The 18,366-nt window shown below is 45.4% G+C and overlaps 1 protein-coding gene across 7 annotated transcripts in view; it reads right to left on the reverse strand.

Moving 5' to 3' along the window:
* The window catches only part of RFFL (ring finger and FYVE like domain containing E3 ubiquitin protein ligase), a 367,730-nt gene that overhangs the window by 177,226 nt on the left and 172,138 nt on the right, over window positions 1–18,366 (reverse strand). For all 7 annotated transcript variants that reach the window (XM_086954726.1, XM_086954722.1, XM_086954727.1 and 4 more), the window contains one exon: window positions 7,910–8,093. In XM_086954726.1, the coding sequence (XP_086810852.1) occupies window positions 7,910–8,086 (177 nt within the window). In that variant the 5' untranslated portion in view covers window positions 8,087–8,093. The remainder of the gene's footprint in view (window positions 1–7,909; window positions 8,094–18,366) is intronic.

Genomic DNA, 18,366 nt, shown 5'->3' on the forward strand with positions numbered 1-18,366 from the left:
TTTGGGTACGTTCAGCACCAGTCGTGCTGCTGTATTTTGTAAGCGTTGGAGTTTCATGAGATGTTGGGACTTCCCGCCATAAAGCGCATTGCAGTAGTCTAGTCTTGCTAACGCCAGCATTGTTACTACTGTTTTGCATGATGTCAGCGGGATGAAAGGTAGCAGCTTCCTGATGATCTTCAGGATGAACCATATTGATGATGATAGCTTGTTAGTTTGTGCTTCATAGGACAGTTTGTTATCAAGGAGTATGCCTAAGTTTTTTACCTTGTGTACTGGTGACGGGCATTGCCCTAGATTATCTGGCCACCAGTCCTGGGACCAAGATTGCGAGTCTGAACCTAACCGCATCACTTCGCTTTTGTCACCATTTAGCTTGAGGCAGTTAGTCTGCATCCAGCAAGTGATATGTTCCATGCAGTATTTAAAACTGGTCACTGTCTCTAGTGTATTGTCAGAGATGGAGACAACTATTTGCGTGTCATCTGCATATGAAACTGGGAGAAAGCCACAATTCCTAATAATAGCCGCCAGGCGCGCCACATAAAGGTTGAAAAGGGTGGGGCTTAATGACGACCCCTGGAGATCGAAAGGCTTTGGATTTGGCTTCTCCCAGTTCCACTGTAAAGGACCTGTTGGATAAGAAGGATGCTAGCAGGGCCTGGGCCGACCTGTGTAATCCAGCCTCATTGAGCCGGTTGAGTAGAGTGTCGTGGTTTACCGTGTCAAAGGCCCCCGAGAGATCCAACAAAATCAAGGCGGCCTTCCCCCGGCATTCAGGACACTCCTGAGCCCCTCGGTAGCCATCAGCAATGCAGTCTCTGTTCCGAGCCCTTCAACGAAGCCGAATTGCGAGTAATCCAATACATTTGCTTCTGCCGGGAATTGCGACAGCTGTCTGTTCAGAAGCTTTTCTAATACTTTCGAGGCAAACGGTATCCTAGCAATTGGTCTGTAATTTCCTGGTTCTTGGGGATCTAAATTGGATTTCTTGAGAAGGGGTAGAACCGAAGCTGTTTTCCAAAGTGTGGGGAAATGGTTAGATTTGATTATTTTAGTAAAAAGTAAGTATAATTGCTCGCTCAGGAGGTCGTCAAAGAGGTGCATCACCTTCGGCGGACAGGGATCAGATGTACCACCTGATTTTGTTGACCTGACCACCTGAAGAATCTGTTCAATCGAGGGGGGCCGAAAAGGAAAACTGTGACCATGTGAATGGCATGAACTCTCTTCTTGTGTCTGTATTTTAGTCTGCTTGTGCATATCTGCCTCCGATCCTCCAAAGGACACTGTTCTGTAATATCGCTCGAAGAGATATTGTCAAACTTTGGGGGAGCGCTGTATTTTGCCAGGAGCAGCTGTGGGCATAAAATATGGACAGGTGCATGAGGTAGAAAAAAAAACATATTCCTTGCAAGGAGTTGCCCTCAAAGGTTAGTGAAGGTCTAGAGCCCCCCGCTGGAGGTGCGGGAATACAAGGAAATCCCCAGGATTAGAGGGTATTTAGGGAGACAAGGGCAGCAGCCTCGATGTCTGGTTCACTTAGCTGGGACTGTAGCCAATAACTAGGTCTTTGGAAATACATTAATCTCTACAAAGATTGGGTGAGAGCCACCTCTGCAGACAATTCCCAGACTGTAATGTGTTGTCAGTTATTCTGGCGAACATTGGATGTAAACAAGATTGCCATTAGGTTTTGTTTTATGTATGTTACTTTTTAAACAATTAAATGTTTTTTTTTAAATCATCCATAGTGAATATGATGTGTTAGACCTGGCATCTTTGGCGTGGTTTCCCCTGACTTTTTTCCTCTACCTCCTATATTTTTGACGCGATGCTGGATTTCGTTTTTGCTGGTTTAGATGCTTTGGGCACTTTACCACTGCTGATCAGTGTCAAAGTGCAAGTGCTCCCTAGGTAAATCGTTATTGTGATTGCTTATCCATGATTGGCATATTTGTTTGACCAGTAAGTCTCTTGTAAAGTGCACTAAGTTTTTCAGGGCTGGTGATTCAAATGCTACTAGGGGGCCTGCAGCACTGATTGTGCCACCCACATGAGTAGCCCTAAAATGGTGTCTCAGGCCTGCCACCGCAGTGCCTGTGTGCAGTTGCTAACTGCCATGCTGAACTGACCAGTGTCCCTACTGGCTAGGCCTAACCCTTCCCTTTCTGTACACATTGGACACCCCTATGGAAGGCCCAAGGTACCCCCCCTGGGAAGGGTGCAGTGTATGTGAAAGGTAAAGCATGTACTAATGTAGGTGACATGCTCTGATAGTGAAATACCGCCAATTTCGTTTTTCATATATAGCCTGTGCCATGGGGAAATACATAAAAATGTTAAAGAGCTCCTAAAATGTAAAAAGTACTGATGAGGGTTAGATCTTTTAAGTTACAAGGACAATGAGCTATTAATGGATAGAAGTAATGTGTGAGACATAGTTGAAGGACTATGTACCTTTAAAATGAAATTGTTGGTTTTAATAAATCTTAAATTGTCTTTTATCTTCTATTCTAAATATATATTGATTATAGGCTAAAGGAGGTGTATTGAATATTCTATGATTCTGACTTGCATAATTTATTGAATGATATGCTGCTTATTTGTACACTTTTATGGTTGTAAAAAAACAAAAAAAGTTTTACTGACTGACTGACTGACTCCAGCGCTTTCACAACATTCTTGGCAAAACTAACCTAGAAGTAGTGTCCAAAGAGCCTTCCATAGAAATGGATGCCACAACATCACACCTCTTGATACCAGCCCCAAATGGTATGAATGATGGTGGTGCTTCCTTTTTACTGACCTGACCCGTGGGAGATGGTTAACAGGAATTCTTCTAGAATGTTGAGGTGGGGGCAGCCACTTCTCCTGGTCTTTCTAAGAGGTTGTGATACCACAGCAGACTTGAATTAGACTTTTTGGGATGTTTGTCAATTTGCCCTGTCCTTTAGGATTCTCATCATCTAACATAATGGCCATTCTTCAACAGTAGGACAGTCTTGTAGGCTAAGGATAGAGGAGGCATGTGCACGGTGCTCTGATTTTTTTGGGTCACAAAATTGACACATCAGAAGGAATGACGTCATTGTGATCCTGTAAGAAAAGGGTTAACAAGCATTTACAATGCAATGGTTTCGCCTTTGGATAAGTTAGAGCTATTGGCATTGTAAATGACAAAATTTGTATTTATGTGTTAGTTTTGAAAACAGATAAATAAATGGCATTGTCATTTACATTGCCATTAGCTTAATCTCTCGCAAATGTGAGACCTATTGTACCCTACGGACGAGCTCAGCAGACAGCAGTTACTACCACACACACACCCAGAGCCACACACAAGGTTGATTTGTGGAACGGTGAGATTAGAAATCAGCGGGTTTAAGGCAGTTTTTTGTTTCTGGGCTGAGGGTGCAAAAGAAAGGGCGATGATCTCTGATGATCTCAGATGTTCATTGCAGCGAGGTGGATGACAAAGGTTTAGCTAATAACTCCTCTCCACAAGGGCCTGGTCAATTAACTCCGGGCTCTGCAGTTTACTATCACCATTACTCTGTTATGCGCGTCTCTGCTTTTCGAGTATTGTAGAATGACTACCTCTGCAAACAGCACGTGTTCTCCCAAAATAGAACCCTTTCCACCTCGATTGAACATGCACATCTGTGAGTAAAGCCTTCGACACAGTTTTAATGTGATTGATAGCCGTCTAAATCAATAAATATGATACTGTGCAGTACGCATAAACATTTTATGGGCGCTATAGGGAAATCGGGAGATGCCCTCCTGACAGCGGGTGCCCATGAACTCCTGAAAAGGAGGGTAGAGGTATGGTTGTTTAACGTGAAGTTGTTAGAAGCATGGGCATAGTCACCCGCTCTACGGCACAGCTGGGACACTTTTTGACAGCTTTGGGCTGGTGCGCGAGTTTAATTGTTATGTTGAATGTTTGGATGGCGCTTTTGAGAATATAGCGTTACTTCGAAGCGCCCGGAGAAGCAAGAGGGATGGAAAAGATACAGGCGGGGGCTAGAAAGCGAGGAGGGGGTGTTGGATGAAAGCAGCTTCTCCAAAACGCTGGCAACGCACTGGACTGAATGACAGCACTTTACGGGAGCGCCTGGAGGGTTCTTGCAGGAAGGGAGGAAGATGAGCTGGAAGGTAGAGGAGAGATGACAGCAAGAGGGCAGGAGGAGAGGGGGGGCAGTCAGGTGATGGTGCGAGAGAGCACAGTTTGGGGAGTCCAGACCGGACTGAGTGAAACATCACAGTACGCCGGCTCAAAGATAGGTGTGACTGGGAGTCCAACAGGGAGACCCCCCCCTCCCCCTCCCACACTCTGCTTTTAATGGGGGAACATCTCGTGGGCCCTGGGCTTATAAGACGCAGCACCTGAGTGAATGAAAAGTAAGGCGACGGACCCCCCTCAGACCTTGTCTAGTACTGCCAGTGCCTACATGCCAGGGAATGAATGAAATAAGGCAGTGCGTCCAGATGGCATCACAACCTTTGGGATAGCCCTGTGTAGCATATACAGGCTATTCACCCACACAGACCGCTAGTAGGGTCGGTGCAGCAGCTTCTTAGGGGCGGTGTCTCTGAGGGCCGCTTGGCCCGGGGCAGAGTCACCGTCCCCTCGAGCTCCGCCTGACTTGGCCCTGGCGCCTTTGGTGTGTGTCAGCAGGGGGTGAGACGGTGAAGAGCTGCCAAGGGGGGGTATTGGGATGGTAAAAACAGTGCTCACTGTGTGATAATGAGGGATTAGAACCACTTTAAACTGGAAAATCAGACAGAAACATGCACACATGGATAAGGCTGAAGCAAGATGCTGTTGGCATTAACTTAATGCACACAGCTCCCTGCGCCCCTCTATATTGGCGGCCACCCATGCTAAATGAAGGCCCTGGGTTCCACAACTGTTCAATGAGGATTCTCCCATTACCACTGTGTGACACTGCGCTTTATCAAACTGCACCATGACATGCTATATTCTTTTGTATCAACACAGTTAGGAGTGTGCTGCGTTTTGAAAAGTCTTGGCACCAGACATGGCAAGGTGCATTGTAGTAACTGTACTTGGCCTACTTGTTCTTCGAGAAGTATGCAATTAGTGTTTGCACAACCTCATGAGCAATCGGAGTTGGACAGGTACTAGGACACTGGATAGGAATTAAACTAGACTGCAATAAATATGAAGTCTTAACGTCTTGGAAGTTTTTATTGAAACTTAACAGACACCAAGTGACAAGGGACCCATTAAGGATTGCACTGTATGCACAGCAAAAATGTTCTGATTTTTATATATTTATATAGATACACACACATACACCCATACACATATACACCCACACACCCATATATACACATACACCCATACATGTGTGATATCCAAACTCTTCCACAAATTACCGGACCCTTTGCTCTCCTCCCACACCCAACCCCTTACATTTCCGATCGACATGAAATGGGGACCTGAGGGTCTGGGAGCAAGCTAGTGATTTCCAAAATAGTACCGAAAAGCTCTACTCTGAGCCATTTAGCAAGGTTTAATATCTCTTATGGTGTAATAAGTAATCCGTTCCGAGAGTAAGACGCAACTGTGACGCATATGGGTATAAAAACCTAAACGTCCCTTACAAGAGTCAAAGGATCTAGTCAGGCAAACTGCAAAAAGATGCCTTGACTGAAAGAAACACGGTAAACATGGAGCACATAGTTGAAATGGCGAGAACAGTCAGTGTGTATAGGAACTTCATAAACGAAAAAATAAACAGCAAATGTTTTAGGAAAACGCTGACTAAATGGGCCTTAAACCACAAAAGGAAGCGTGACAAACCAATGCAGATTCAGTCATCCACTTGGGAAGGGCAAGAAAGCTAGCGGTCGCTCTGTCGGGAACTCATTTAACGAAGTTAGGGCCTGCAACAGAAGATGTGCGATTTTCACAACCTGCAACACAAAACGACAATTTAGACCAAAAAAAATACTTTTCCGCACTGCCTCGTCAAATCAGTTTCTAAACATTAGCATCCGCCGTTTTTCATAGCTTAGTGGTTTGGCATTAACTTCTATACATTAACAAGAGTGGGAACATTTGAAGAAATTTTGTATAAAATATGCTTCTACTTCCTATGTGTGCCTTAGGCTGCGTAAGTTACCCGCTCATACAAATTACTTTAACTCTTGCATCGGCTCAGACTACGGATTCCCCCAGCAGAAGTGACGTCTCGAATTTGTCAGAAACATTATTAAAGATACCATTTGTAGGAGTCAACACAGTTTTCAAGGAGGCCTCGATAACGATGAAAAAGGCGTCACGCTAAAAAAAAAAAGGCTTTTTTGGAGGGATGGAGAAATGCGTCGGTGTATTGTGAATTCAGTGCCTCGCAGCCCTCCTACCGATCAATTTTCAGAGTCGACCATGACGTTAGGATTCCAAGCATAGCACCTTAACACAAACCATATATTGTTGAATGCACGCTGCTCTGGAGCGTACACCCACAGCTCTTAAAGCAAACTACGTAGGTTGAAATCCTCCTCCATCGCCCTCCCACCACTTCACCTCCCGCCAACCCATTTCCCCAAGGGTATGAAACCGTGAGCGGCGCGTTAATGTTTAAATCTTACCTCGACAGCGTGTAAAAGGCAGCAGTCGGACGAGCAGGACGGCATATTTAAAGTAAGGATTGTCCGGAGAGTTTACTGCGCGGTCTCTTCCAACCCCTGGCGAGCCCGAGCTGCACCGTCAAGGACGCCAGACCGTGTCAACGGATTACTGTACCGTACCTGTCACGTCGCCAGTGTTGCATGGCACCGCTCCTGGGGAGGAAGGCAACTCTCGAAGCTCGCCTCTCAAAGGGTTACAGAAGGCTTTTAGGTAGTGAGAGAAACTGCAGACGGCAAGCCAAGAGCAAGGGAGGTGCCGGCAATGCCGGACCAGACACGGGGGCGTTCCCGGCGTCCCGTGACGTCGGCAAAAGCCAAAGAATGTCGGGAACGCCCCCGTGTCTGGTCCGGCATTGACGGACAGGCCCCTCGTCCAATGGCAAGGCTCCGTTTACGGAGCCAGCCAATCAAGGACGAGGGCCGAACAAAGCCACCTTACAGTTCTCAACAGGATTTCGCCTGCGCCGAAAAGATGCGCAGAGCGCATCCTTCGGCGAGGCGAAACCTAAAAATGGCAAAAATGCGTGTCAAAATGCTGAAAAAGGAAAGGTCAATGGTCAGCAAGCTTGCTCCATAGAATGGAAAATTAACTTTTTCAGCTGCCACAAACATTACACATTATGCAATTACATTTTCGGCTGAACGGAGTGGGACTGGCTGACTTAAAGTGACAGTAACGTTTTTCCACTTTATTAAGCAGTAAATATCTTCTCCATCTTTATTGTTTAAAACTGGAAAAAACGATGTTGCTACGTTTAAAAATGTTCTTCTGAAGAATTAAATTATTTGTTTTTTTAAGGAGAGTATTTTACTTCATTAACGTGTTCGACGATCCTGTACGTTGGCAGAGACAGTTAGTGTTTATGAGTTCAGTGTAGCTTTCATAATGGCAGGTCTAGGAGCCTAATCAGATCATGTCCTTCAATACATCCACACGTACAGCATTCACACAAGGGCGGAACAGCATTCTCCTTCCTTACTCCAAAGGTATGGACTGATGTACCTTAGTACCGAAGAGAAGCGAGCCATCTAAGCTAAGGATTGAAAGCCTGGCTGTTCAGTCAACTGTCATTTTTGAGGTGTTGCGGTATGCTAAGGACAGATGAGTCCCCTATTTCTGCAAATAACTATTACTTTTCAATTGACTCTCCTTAGCACCAGCACATCCCATTCGCAGTATTAATAGCATTTTCATAAATATTCCATCATCATCCTCAATTAAGAACATGGATCAGCCACTTACTTTTCTTGCAGCATTTTCAAAGCGCCCCCCACAGCCTCTGCAGTTAGACGATGGCATGGAATTGGGGTGTGTGCTGTAGCCAGGGTTCGAGTATGCCTGTGTTCGGTTTCCAGCATGTGGTGTGATTTCCTCTGGCTGGCTGTCCAAGCAGAACCAATTACAGCAGGCAGCCCACATAGTGGAACTAGGAGGAGTGAGAAAGAGTGCAAAACAATGAAATGTTGCATGCTAACAGGATGGCAAGCTGTGGACTGCAAGGCTACAACATTACATGGAATAAAACTGCATGGCTGAGCTACGTGACCAGGAAACACTTGCATGCCAAACTCTGGTAAGTTTGGTACTGAAGTATGAATCTCGTAGACAAGATACATCTCAACTATATATCTCCTGCAACAAGTTCTTCAGGTCTCAAATCACTCAGAATGCTTGAGGAAATAGCAATAAGGTGGTCAGTTGCATGATAGAGAGAAGAACAATTGCAAGTGGCTGGAGTGTGAGATGCTTAAGGAGTGCCACAGACATAAGAGGGGATGTGATATGCGGAGAATTGGTGAGGTCCAAAGGATGAATGGCGCATACAAGATTCGAGTCTGAGAAGGATAACAGAGATGAGAGGATAGTGACAGATGAAAGAGTTATACAACATGGAATGGGTGAAGAATGGATCTAGAACTCATGCAAGAGATGGAAGTTCAGAACGAGTAGGTGGGTGGTTGTGACAGTCTGCTGCTTCTCAGTGTCAATCAACTGTTTAAAAGGGTAGCCCGAAGGGCAGAGAAGTGGTGAGGCCAAGAGATGTGACAGGAAATTGTGGTAACTGGAGTTTCTAGTTGTCTGGTGATGGGTAACTTTCTAGCCATCACCAGGTGGTATTTTTCTCAGAACTTCCTTAAACGTAATCTACTGAAAATGATTATTTTGCTTGTACCTGCAGACTGTGCTCAGCGACTCGAAACTACCTGGCCTGTAGTGATGGGCCCACGTCCAGCTTCTGTAAAGTCTGTAAAAATGTAAGCATCTATCTTGACTCTTAGCTCCAAGGTGGACAAGAGCTGCTTTCTCCAGCTAAAAAAACTTGAAAAACGTCTTCCTCATCGGGATCTCGATTTTCATATCCCTGTCATCAATGCATCAATTCAGTTTTGTCTGGGCTATAGTAATTGATCTGGCATTGCCTTCCAAACTAGTCCACCTTCCTCAGCTCCTGCAAAATGCAGCAGCTCTTCTTGTTGATTGTGCCAGATGTAACCAGCCTACAGGGACATGTCTCCATTGGTTATCTATGCATATAACATATTTATCTTCAAATTCATGGCCAACATACAGAAGGCTGTTCATAGAAAAACCTCCACTTTTCTACCTGCTAAATTGTCCTGGCACAATCCAGAAGAAATCTGCATTCAGCTACTCGTTTCCTTCTTACTTTCCCTCGATCTAACAAGGTTTCTATTGGTGACTGGGCCGTTTCCACTGCTAAGATGCAGAATTCAACGCCCCTCTCACCTCACTATCAAGGTAGTTGCCTCAGTTTCAAGAATCAATTGAAAAAATGTTTTTTTAACCAATAATCCAGTTTTACATTTTTCAATGGGCTGTGGTAATGCACTACAGCACGAAGGGCCTCTTGCATATATGTGATATGTGCCCTTCATATATACTACACACATAAAATACTGGAAAGGGTAATCGGAGTTCAGATAAAGTTGGCAGATGAGCTACAGCATTAAAAAGCATGATAAACTGAAACTAGGTTTTGAAGGATAAGTAGGTAGTATGTTAATGGACAATATGAGATGAGTGCAAGTAGAACAACGGGAAGGAAGGATTTTCCAAAGGCAGGTTTTGAATAACAGATTATTTTCAAATGAGCGTATTAGACATTACAGAGAAAGAGCTGGAGGAAAAAAAAAAGACCATGCTTTAAATTCAGGGAGGACACTCATGAAAGGTTTATAATTATATTAATTAGCAAATATAATAAAAATAGAATGAGAACCAAGTGTTAGCAGGCTATCTATGGCGGGCTCTTATGTCCAGAATCTTACTTTAGATAGCAAAACTCATTTGCTCAACTGAAAACTGCTACCACATTATCAAAGAAAGACATGCAGCTTTTCACTCTTTTCGATTAATATATACTCCAACTGAGGCACTAAGATAATGCTAACAGAGGGAGAAGGGTTAAAGCACTATGGCTCGCTAATATTTTTAAAATTTTTATTTTCATTCTCAATAAAAACAATGCAGACATATACAGCAAGTTGTCACTGTCCATGCAAACTAGCCTGGCATGTACACAGAAAGCGCAACTATAAGTGTTGCGCATAAGGCATCATAACAGTGGACTCACAACCAGTGCTATTCACGCATATTTGGTGATCACTAGAATGTGCAGTTACCTGTCGATTTGAATATGAAGGTGTTCAGGGTCTAAGATTCAGACAGCCAGGTACGTATGGAGCGAGGTTCATGTATTCTTAGGTCTGGATGAAGGAGGGAGAAGTGTGCTATAGTTTTCTGCAGGCTTGGTGCAGTCAGTAAAATCCCAGAGCCATTAAACATATGTAGGGAAGGCTTGTGATTTTCAGTTCATGACTACCCTACATTTACCCAAACGCAGGGCCAGGACTACAAGTTTACGGTAGAGCTTTGCCATGTCCTTAACATAGCCAAGGAGTGCCAGCATGGAAGTTCTGGTCAGACCTAAGTAGATCACTGCCTGCAGTTCGGTGATACGTTTCTGCTAGTAGTAATAGATTGTAGGATATGCCCAGGCCATATGCAAGAAATTTGCAGCGAGTGTTCTGTACCTCCAGCACTTTGTGTCATGGGGAAAGGCAGTATCTAAACATAGCAATGGGAGTAAGAAGTTTACATGTATGAATCTAAACCGGTCAGTAGAGGATTTTTTTGGGGTCTGATAGCTGCAATATGCCCATTGTGCGTCTGCCAGTTCTTGGCCGAGTTCGCATTCCTGGATGAATTCAGTGTACACAGTGGCTGACAGTGTAGTGGATGCTATTGCATTATACATCAGAGATTTTAGCTTAGTGGCCATAGGATTTGTGTAGTGCGTTTACAATAACAGCCATTCTGGGGGGTGCCTCCCAGAATGATGTGTACAGCTCCCGCATGACGTTATGGAGCCAGGGGTATGTCAAGATGTGCCGTAGGTTGCCTATAGTGCCATGTAGGCATTCCATGTATGACATGAAACCATAATTTATAAAGAGGTCGCCTACTGTATGTAATGATTGTTTTTGCAGTTGTCTTTCCACCATTACCTCCGTCATCACAGTCAGTAGCGGGTTGTTTGGCAATGAGAAGTATAGAGAATACAAAGCTTTGGATAGTGTAAGAGTGGACAGTCTTGCCCATGCCCATAGCATGCAGATGACAATGAGTACTGCCTCTCGAGAACAAGGGAGCTTTAGTAGGATGTCTTGGCGCAGCAGGGCGAGATAAATAAAAGCAGACACCACATTCAAGTGGAGGAGGGTGGCGGGGAGGCGCATCTGGATCCAGTAATGTGCATATTGTGCCTGGATAATTAGGTAGTAGACTTCAAAGCTTGGGGTGGAGAATCCGCCATGCTTGTAAACCAGTGGCATTACTGACCATGCTATTCTGGGCTGCTGGCCAGCCCAAACCAGTCTTAACATTAGGGTTCTAAGTTGGTCAAAGAATGCTTTGGTGACTGGTATGGGGAGATCCTGAAATAGGTAAAGTAGCTTGCGGAGGCTTACTCATTTTCATGAGGGCCAACTTGGCCGCCACCAACAGCTTTGTCCAGCAGTCCACCACAACTGCTATGCCGGAGATGCATCGGTCATAGCTTGCCCGGGTAACCGCTATGTCTGTGTGCTATTGGATACTTGGGTATCTCACCAGGTGAGTTTTCCTCCGGAGTGAGTACGAAGGTGTGGGCTGTAGGGTATTCAGTTTGAGGGGCATTAATATGGATTTCTCCCAGTTTATTTGTAGGCCAGACAGTGTTCTGAATTGTGTGATTTTGTCTAACATAGGCGTTTGGTGTACAGCTGGATGGTTAACTATAAGTAGGATGTCATGGGCGTACATTGAGAGCACCAGTCTACAGGTGCCCATTTGCATGCCTCTGTGGTGATGGTATTCTCAAAGGATACAAGCCAGGGGTTTCACAGTCCGGTCAAAAATGATAGGAGACAGGGGGCAACCCTGCCTCGTCCTTTTGCTGATGGGAAATGGGACCAAAAGAAGGGAGTTGATGCTGATCCTGGCCAATAGGTTGATGTATAGCAATGTGACCCACTTTAATATGTTCCTCCCGACTCATTTGCTCGATCACTGTTAGCACGTAGGTCCATTCGACTAAGCCGAATACTTTACTTGCATCGAGAAATGTAGCCTCCATCGGCAGAGCTTGGTCGGCTTGATGGGTAAACAAGAATAAATTGTGTAGGTTGTCGGGGGTGGTTCTGATGAGGATGAAGCCCGATTGATCCAGTCATATCATGCTAGGTAATAATAACGGGAGGCAGTGGGTGAGTATTTTGGCCAGTATTTTATTGTTGACTTTTATGAGAGGCAGATGTGAATCGCAGAGGTGCGTTTGCTTACTTTGCTTCAGGAGGGTGATAACTATGGCTTCATGTAATGTAGGCGGAGGGAGCCCTGTTCAAATGCTTCATTATAGACCTCAAGCATTATCAGAGCTAACTCTTCAATATAACTTTTATACATTTCTATAGGGAAGCCGTCTCCGCCAGAGGCAGAACCGTTCATCATGGAACTGATTACCGATTTGATCTCTTGCATGGTGATTGGCTGGCAGAGCAGCTCATGTTGGTGTAATTCTAGCCAGACCAAAGTGGCTATGCTTAGGTAGTCAATGATGGAGTGAGCAAAGTTGGTGATCTGTGTTGTGTAAAACATGGCGTAGTGGCGTACGAAGAGGGTAAGTATGTCTGCCATTTTCTACTATGGGGTTGCCATTGGCTTAATCTACCCAGAAGATGCCCAAAGCCGCCCACTGAGGTTGGATAATGTCAGCTAGCTTTTTACCGTTAAGTTGCCCTCTCCATAGCAGCAGGCTTCACTGGATTTATTGAGAAACTTCACCTCCCTCTCAGCTTCTTCGTGGCTCTCTATAAACTTCAAGCTGAGTTTGGCTAATCAAGGAGGGCTGGGCCTACCATCATCAATGAATGAATGAATGAATTGGCAATTTATATGGGTGCAACTTAACCCGAAGGCATCAAGGCGCATCAGATGGAAGAATAAACAGCTGAATGGTCGGAGGCAGAAGGAGGAAAGAGATCTTACAGGTAGGATTCTGCAAATAGCCGGGTTTTTAAATTCTTCCGGAAAAGGGCAAGAGATGACTGGCCCTTAAGATAAGCGGGAAGGGTGTTCCACAGTTTGGGGGCGAGGGAGAAAAAAGCTCTCCCTCCCCATCTGGCCTTAAAGATCCGGGGGGTCGCCAAGAGGTTTTTGTGAGCCGATCTCAAGCCCTACCCGGAAAAGGACACAAGGTAACATCAATCTGTTCAAGAGAACGTATTTACGGTCTCCAATTTGTTAAGTGAGGCTCATAGTGAATTGAGAATACTGTGCACGTTCAAAAAACATTCTTCACGGATCACCTCTTTGAAGGCTTCCCATAGAGAGGCAGACTGAATTTTTGTTGAGCTCAAAGTATGAGAGTATGGCGATGCGGATTTCCGAGGCGAATACTAGCTCCAATATTTCCGTTGGCTGCAGCCTCCACAATCCAGATGGGCAAAGGGTAACAGGGATCCGTAGTGACAGTAGTGTATGGGAGTGATCAGAGTGTGTTCTGGTTATGTCACAGAGTCTAGCCAACCAACCACGTCTCGGGAACCCAACCAGCCATCTAGTCTGGATTGAAATCCATGAACCGCAGAGTAAAAGGAGAAGTCAGCGGCGTCCGGGTTGTGCACGTGGTACAGGTCTAGAATTTGAAATTGAGTGAGGATATTTTTCAATCTGTCTCATGTCATGGGAACATGTGCTTGTCCAGTGCACTGCCTTGTAGTCTAGGTGTGGCTGTAGGATAATATTGAGATCTCCAACCCAAAGTATTGTGCGGCGAGTGGCAGTTGTGAGGTCTTGTGCGATAGACAACAACAATTCAGGGTTGTCACTTTGCAGCCCTTGGGTGTTTAGCAGCGTGTATATATAGTCCATTCAGCAGGCCCTGCACTTGAACGTATCTTTTCTGGTCACCCATTATGTGATTGAGTAATTTGAACTGTGTTCCCTTTTTAATAGTATAGCAATGACCCTCAATTAGGTGGAGGAGAAGTATTTGTAGACGCCCCATTTGCTAGAAAAGCTATTTTTGTGGGGCTTAATCAAGTGTGTTTCTTGGATGAACGTAATGTCAATTGCATGCCTGGTGAAGATACGCCAATGTGAGGCATGCCTTACAGAAGTTGCTAATCCCATGGACATTCTAGGACAATATCTAAATCGAGGTCTTTGGATGGCTGTTGGTAAGTGTGAAAGTAGCCGAGGGAGTGTTTGTTATGCGGGTAGCATCTACCATGCCGGTCGTGCAAGTGATGCATATGACAGTCTCTGTGTCGTGTACTGTATGCATAATCTGGCTATTAACCCACTCCCTAAAACCTTCCCATGTCACACTCAACCTCCTCTACATATTTATCCAGACAAAACTGATAATTAGAACATAAGAACATATTCACTAGGTTTGATTTATCGATGATCAGTACTTGGGTCACTGAGATAAGCCAGATGTATCTTGGAAAAGTCACGGGTCCCGAGCAGCAGTAAAATGAGAATGTCAAACCATGCAATTGTTAAAGAGCACAGAGCAACAGGGGCTCCCTGGCATGCCGCGTCTGCCCCAAGAGGAGTGTGAAAGTTGCTGCTAGTTTACGATGGTGTCAGCCCCGGGTTTCCACCGTTCAGAGAACGAGAACCTGGCCTGGCCTCTCCACTGACCGTCATGACTTTAGCGATGAAGAGGTGCAGTCAATGCCCTATTATGTCTGTTGACAGTTATTAGTTTGGTTGTCGTTAACGTCAAATTATCGAACATGTTGGGTGACGAATCGGCATCACGTGGGCTAAACATTCTGCGTTTTCTAGATATCTGTTTGACAAGTTTGGTGGCATCGTCCGGAGAGTCTATGATATGGGTTTTACTATTTACAGTTAACACACAGTTAGGGATGGCATAGCATGGCATAAGGCATTTCCATCTCCTGTAGTTTCTTTTTGACTGGAACACATTTTCTGCAGGCTTCTTGAACTGGCTGGGTAAAGTCTGGATAAAAGTAGACCACCACATTGTGTCTAATGTTGTGTTTTTGCAGGCCATCTGAAGTATTTTATCTTGGTCTATGTAATTTAAGAATTCTGTGTTTATTGGGCATGGATGGACCCGGTTACTGGTTGGGGTGCAAGCAAGTGGTGCATCCTTTCAACAACGAACATCTGGAAGAGACTCTCACTGATGAAAACCGCAGTGAGCAGTGTTTCGATCTAGGTTTCTGCCCGTTGCATACTCATGGGTTCTGGGATGCCAATGATGCAGAAATTAGATGCATTGAGAGCATGCTTCCATTCAGTCTGTTTTTGGTGCTGTTGAACATTAGCATGGCCTGCCTTCCGTCAGGTTTGTCCATTCTGGCCAGTGGGGTGGATTTTTCAGCCATGTGGTGAGCCAGAGCTTGCCTACTGGTTTTGGTGCAGCGTAATGGACAACGGGCGTAGATGGGTTGAGGTCGCCTTCCACCTCCACGCCCAGATCAGTTATCAGGCCTGCTTGACATAAGCTCTGACCTGGAGGAAGATGTGATGCTTTGACAGGTGTCACTAAGGAAGAGCACAAGCCCAACAGTCAGTGTGCCAGGATTGGGGAAGCACCATACTAGACTGAAGTCTTGCCACAAAAGGCCGACGCAGCCTGCTCCGGGCGCTGCTATCCAGCACCCGCCCACCCAGCACTCACACTGTGTTAGTTGATGTGGGCACACAGCGCTCAGCGCGAAGTATTACAAAGCCCACCGTCGCCAAAGGATGTTGTTGCAGGAGCATGATGGTGCTGGGAGTACAGCCTCTCTGAGGCAAGTGCCGCCGGCTGGCAACACTCTTCAGCACCATGGGCTGACTGAGCCCCACTCGGCCACATTCTTCCTCTGTGCCCACTTTTTCAACAGGCCGCAACCACTCTTCTTTCTTCATGAACCAGGTTACTAGCTTTCTTTCCCTTTTCATGCAATTTATTTCTGTGTAGCCAGGTACAAGGCGCTAGCATCATCATGTACTGCAGATCTGTACTCTTCTCACAGACACCCCGTTGTCTTAGAGCTAACTGCAGAGGAAGGTTCTTTATGGATCTCTCTCTCCTTAGACGATCCTCCTTTAGTTTCCTTGCATTTTTTTCCACACTGTTGCCTATTTGTGATGTACTACAGCTATGGCTAGCCCTTAATCACAGCCTTCTATCCTTCCTAGAGGACCACTATACAGCTAACTAACCCTATGTTGTCCTCACTATCCCAGGCCGATTGTCTAGGTTTTCCTGACGCTTCTTCGCCTTTGAGTACCAAAGCATTCAGTCTCGAGACTGTTCTTTGCCTAAGTACCTCACTTTGTACTAATAAATGACGAAAGATTAGAGATCCTTATTGCCAAGCACTCCCAAAATCCTTGGGCACTCCATACTCAGTATAAAGAGATAATCCAGACTGGAGAATGTGCAGTGAGCACCTATGAAATAGGAATATTGTGACTTTCCAGCATACTTTCATCTCACTACATCCACCAGCTCCTAGTTACTGATGAATCTCTCCAGTCTTCTGTTACCTCCTCCTCTGCCCTCACTCCCCCTTGACCTATCCATTCTGGCGTGATCACTTGGATAAAACAATTAAATACACCATATGAGGTGTGTCGAATTAGAGGTGTCAAGCAGTAGAAGATCCCCCTTGCTCTAAATTTTCTCCTGTTAATTAGGGATGGGAGGGGGAGGCTAAACACTAATAATAGCATACGACTGCCACTCCTATATGTCTGTGACCCTTGGGAAGTAGCCATTTGTGCCAGACCAGATTTCCATGATGGGGAATGGGATCATTTTCCTTGCAATTACCATCACCCCTCTTAATCCCCAACTGGACCTGGCATGCCAGGAGCATATATTTAGTTTAAGTGTTCACAGTTATTGTCCCACTGTTGCTCTCCCAACCCGATTGCATTCCACGCCATAATTATAAACCCAGTTTCGGACCCCTCGTTCTTCCAGCCATATTGCTCTTGTATTCCTTCCTATCATATACATTTTGCAAACTCGAATCTCCTCAACCCCTTCCTTTTCCTCACATTTTCACCTGGTGGTTCCGGAACTACCCCTCCTTGTGTTGGGAACACCAAGTATGCGACCCTTCATGAACTTCGTTGCTCCCTGTAGATGTGCCTCTTCCCCACCCGCCCCTTCCTTCATTCCGTTTCACAAACTTATGAGCAACTCGGGTCCCTGGGATCTTTTTTTCCCAGCTGAATCTCACGTTCACAGTTCCATGTTGTTGTAGCCTGATCCTCCTCCTTCCTCCTCCTCTCACTGGCTCCTGCACCTGCTTTTTCTGTTTACATCTCTCCGGGACTACTGTCTGCAATCAGTCCAGTAAATTGCGAGTAACCTCTTCTCGGTTTCCGCTTCTTTGGCCTAACCACAGCCTTTTAAGTTACCTTTCTCTCCCGTCTCCCACTCAGCTCCTTGTTCTGGTCTATTCTTTCTGCCAACCTGCAGCTTGCATCTTCATTAGTACCAACAAGCATTTGCAATGCAATATCCCTTGCATTTGCAAGCGTTTAAGCTATTGCCATTCTAAATGACAATGCCTTTTATCTATCTGTTTTGCTAATGAACACATAAATAAAAGGCATTGTCATTTACAATGCCAATATCTCAAAGTCTCGTAAATGTGAGACTTATTCAAAGAAGCGGCCGCCATTGTCCGGGGCTGCTTGGAAAGTAAAAGAGCGTACGGCGCGCTAAATGTTGCAGGAAAGCATGTCGTGCCTACAGTAGAAGAAACTCATTAAAGAAAATAGTGTGTACAGACTGAAAAAGACGTACTGTGTAACAACTGAAATAAAAGGTCCAGTCCTCATGGGAGGTTACAAATGAAGACAAGGTGGTACTAAGGAGGGACTAACAACCCTATTAACGAATCAGAAGCCAGTATTTACGAAGGGCGATGACACAAACCAATGATAAATATGAGCGGAGAGTGGACGGGGCTTCTATTCCATGCGCGAAGAAGTGTGGTTCAACGGTTAGAGGCGGCAGACCCAGAGGCAGAGGTCGGCCCGGGACCAGGGTTCAATTCCCGACGCGGCCGGGTGCAGGACCAATGTCAGCGGGCCCGATACATCTCGCCTCGGTGCCACTCTAACCATAGGGTGGGTCCCACGCTGCA

The sequence above is a fragment of the Lissotriton vulgaris genome, chromosome 2_1 (assembly GCF_964263255.1).
Source record: "Lissotriton vulgaris chromosome 2_1, aLisVul1.2, whole genome shotgun sequence".
Lineage (NCBI taxonomy): Eukaryota > Metazoa > Chordata > Amphibia > Caudata > Salamandridae > Lissotriton > Lissotriton vulgaris.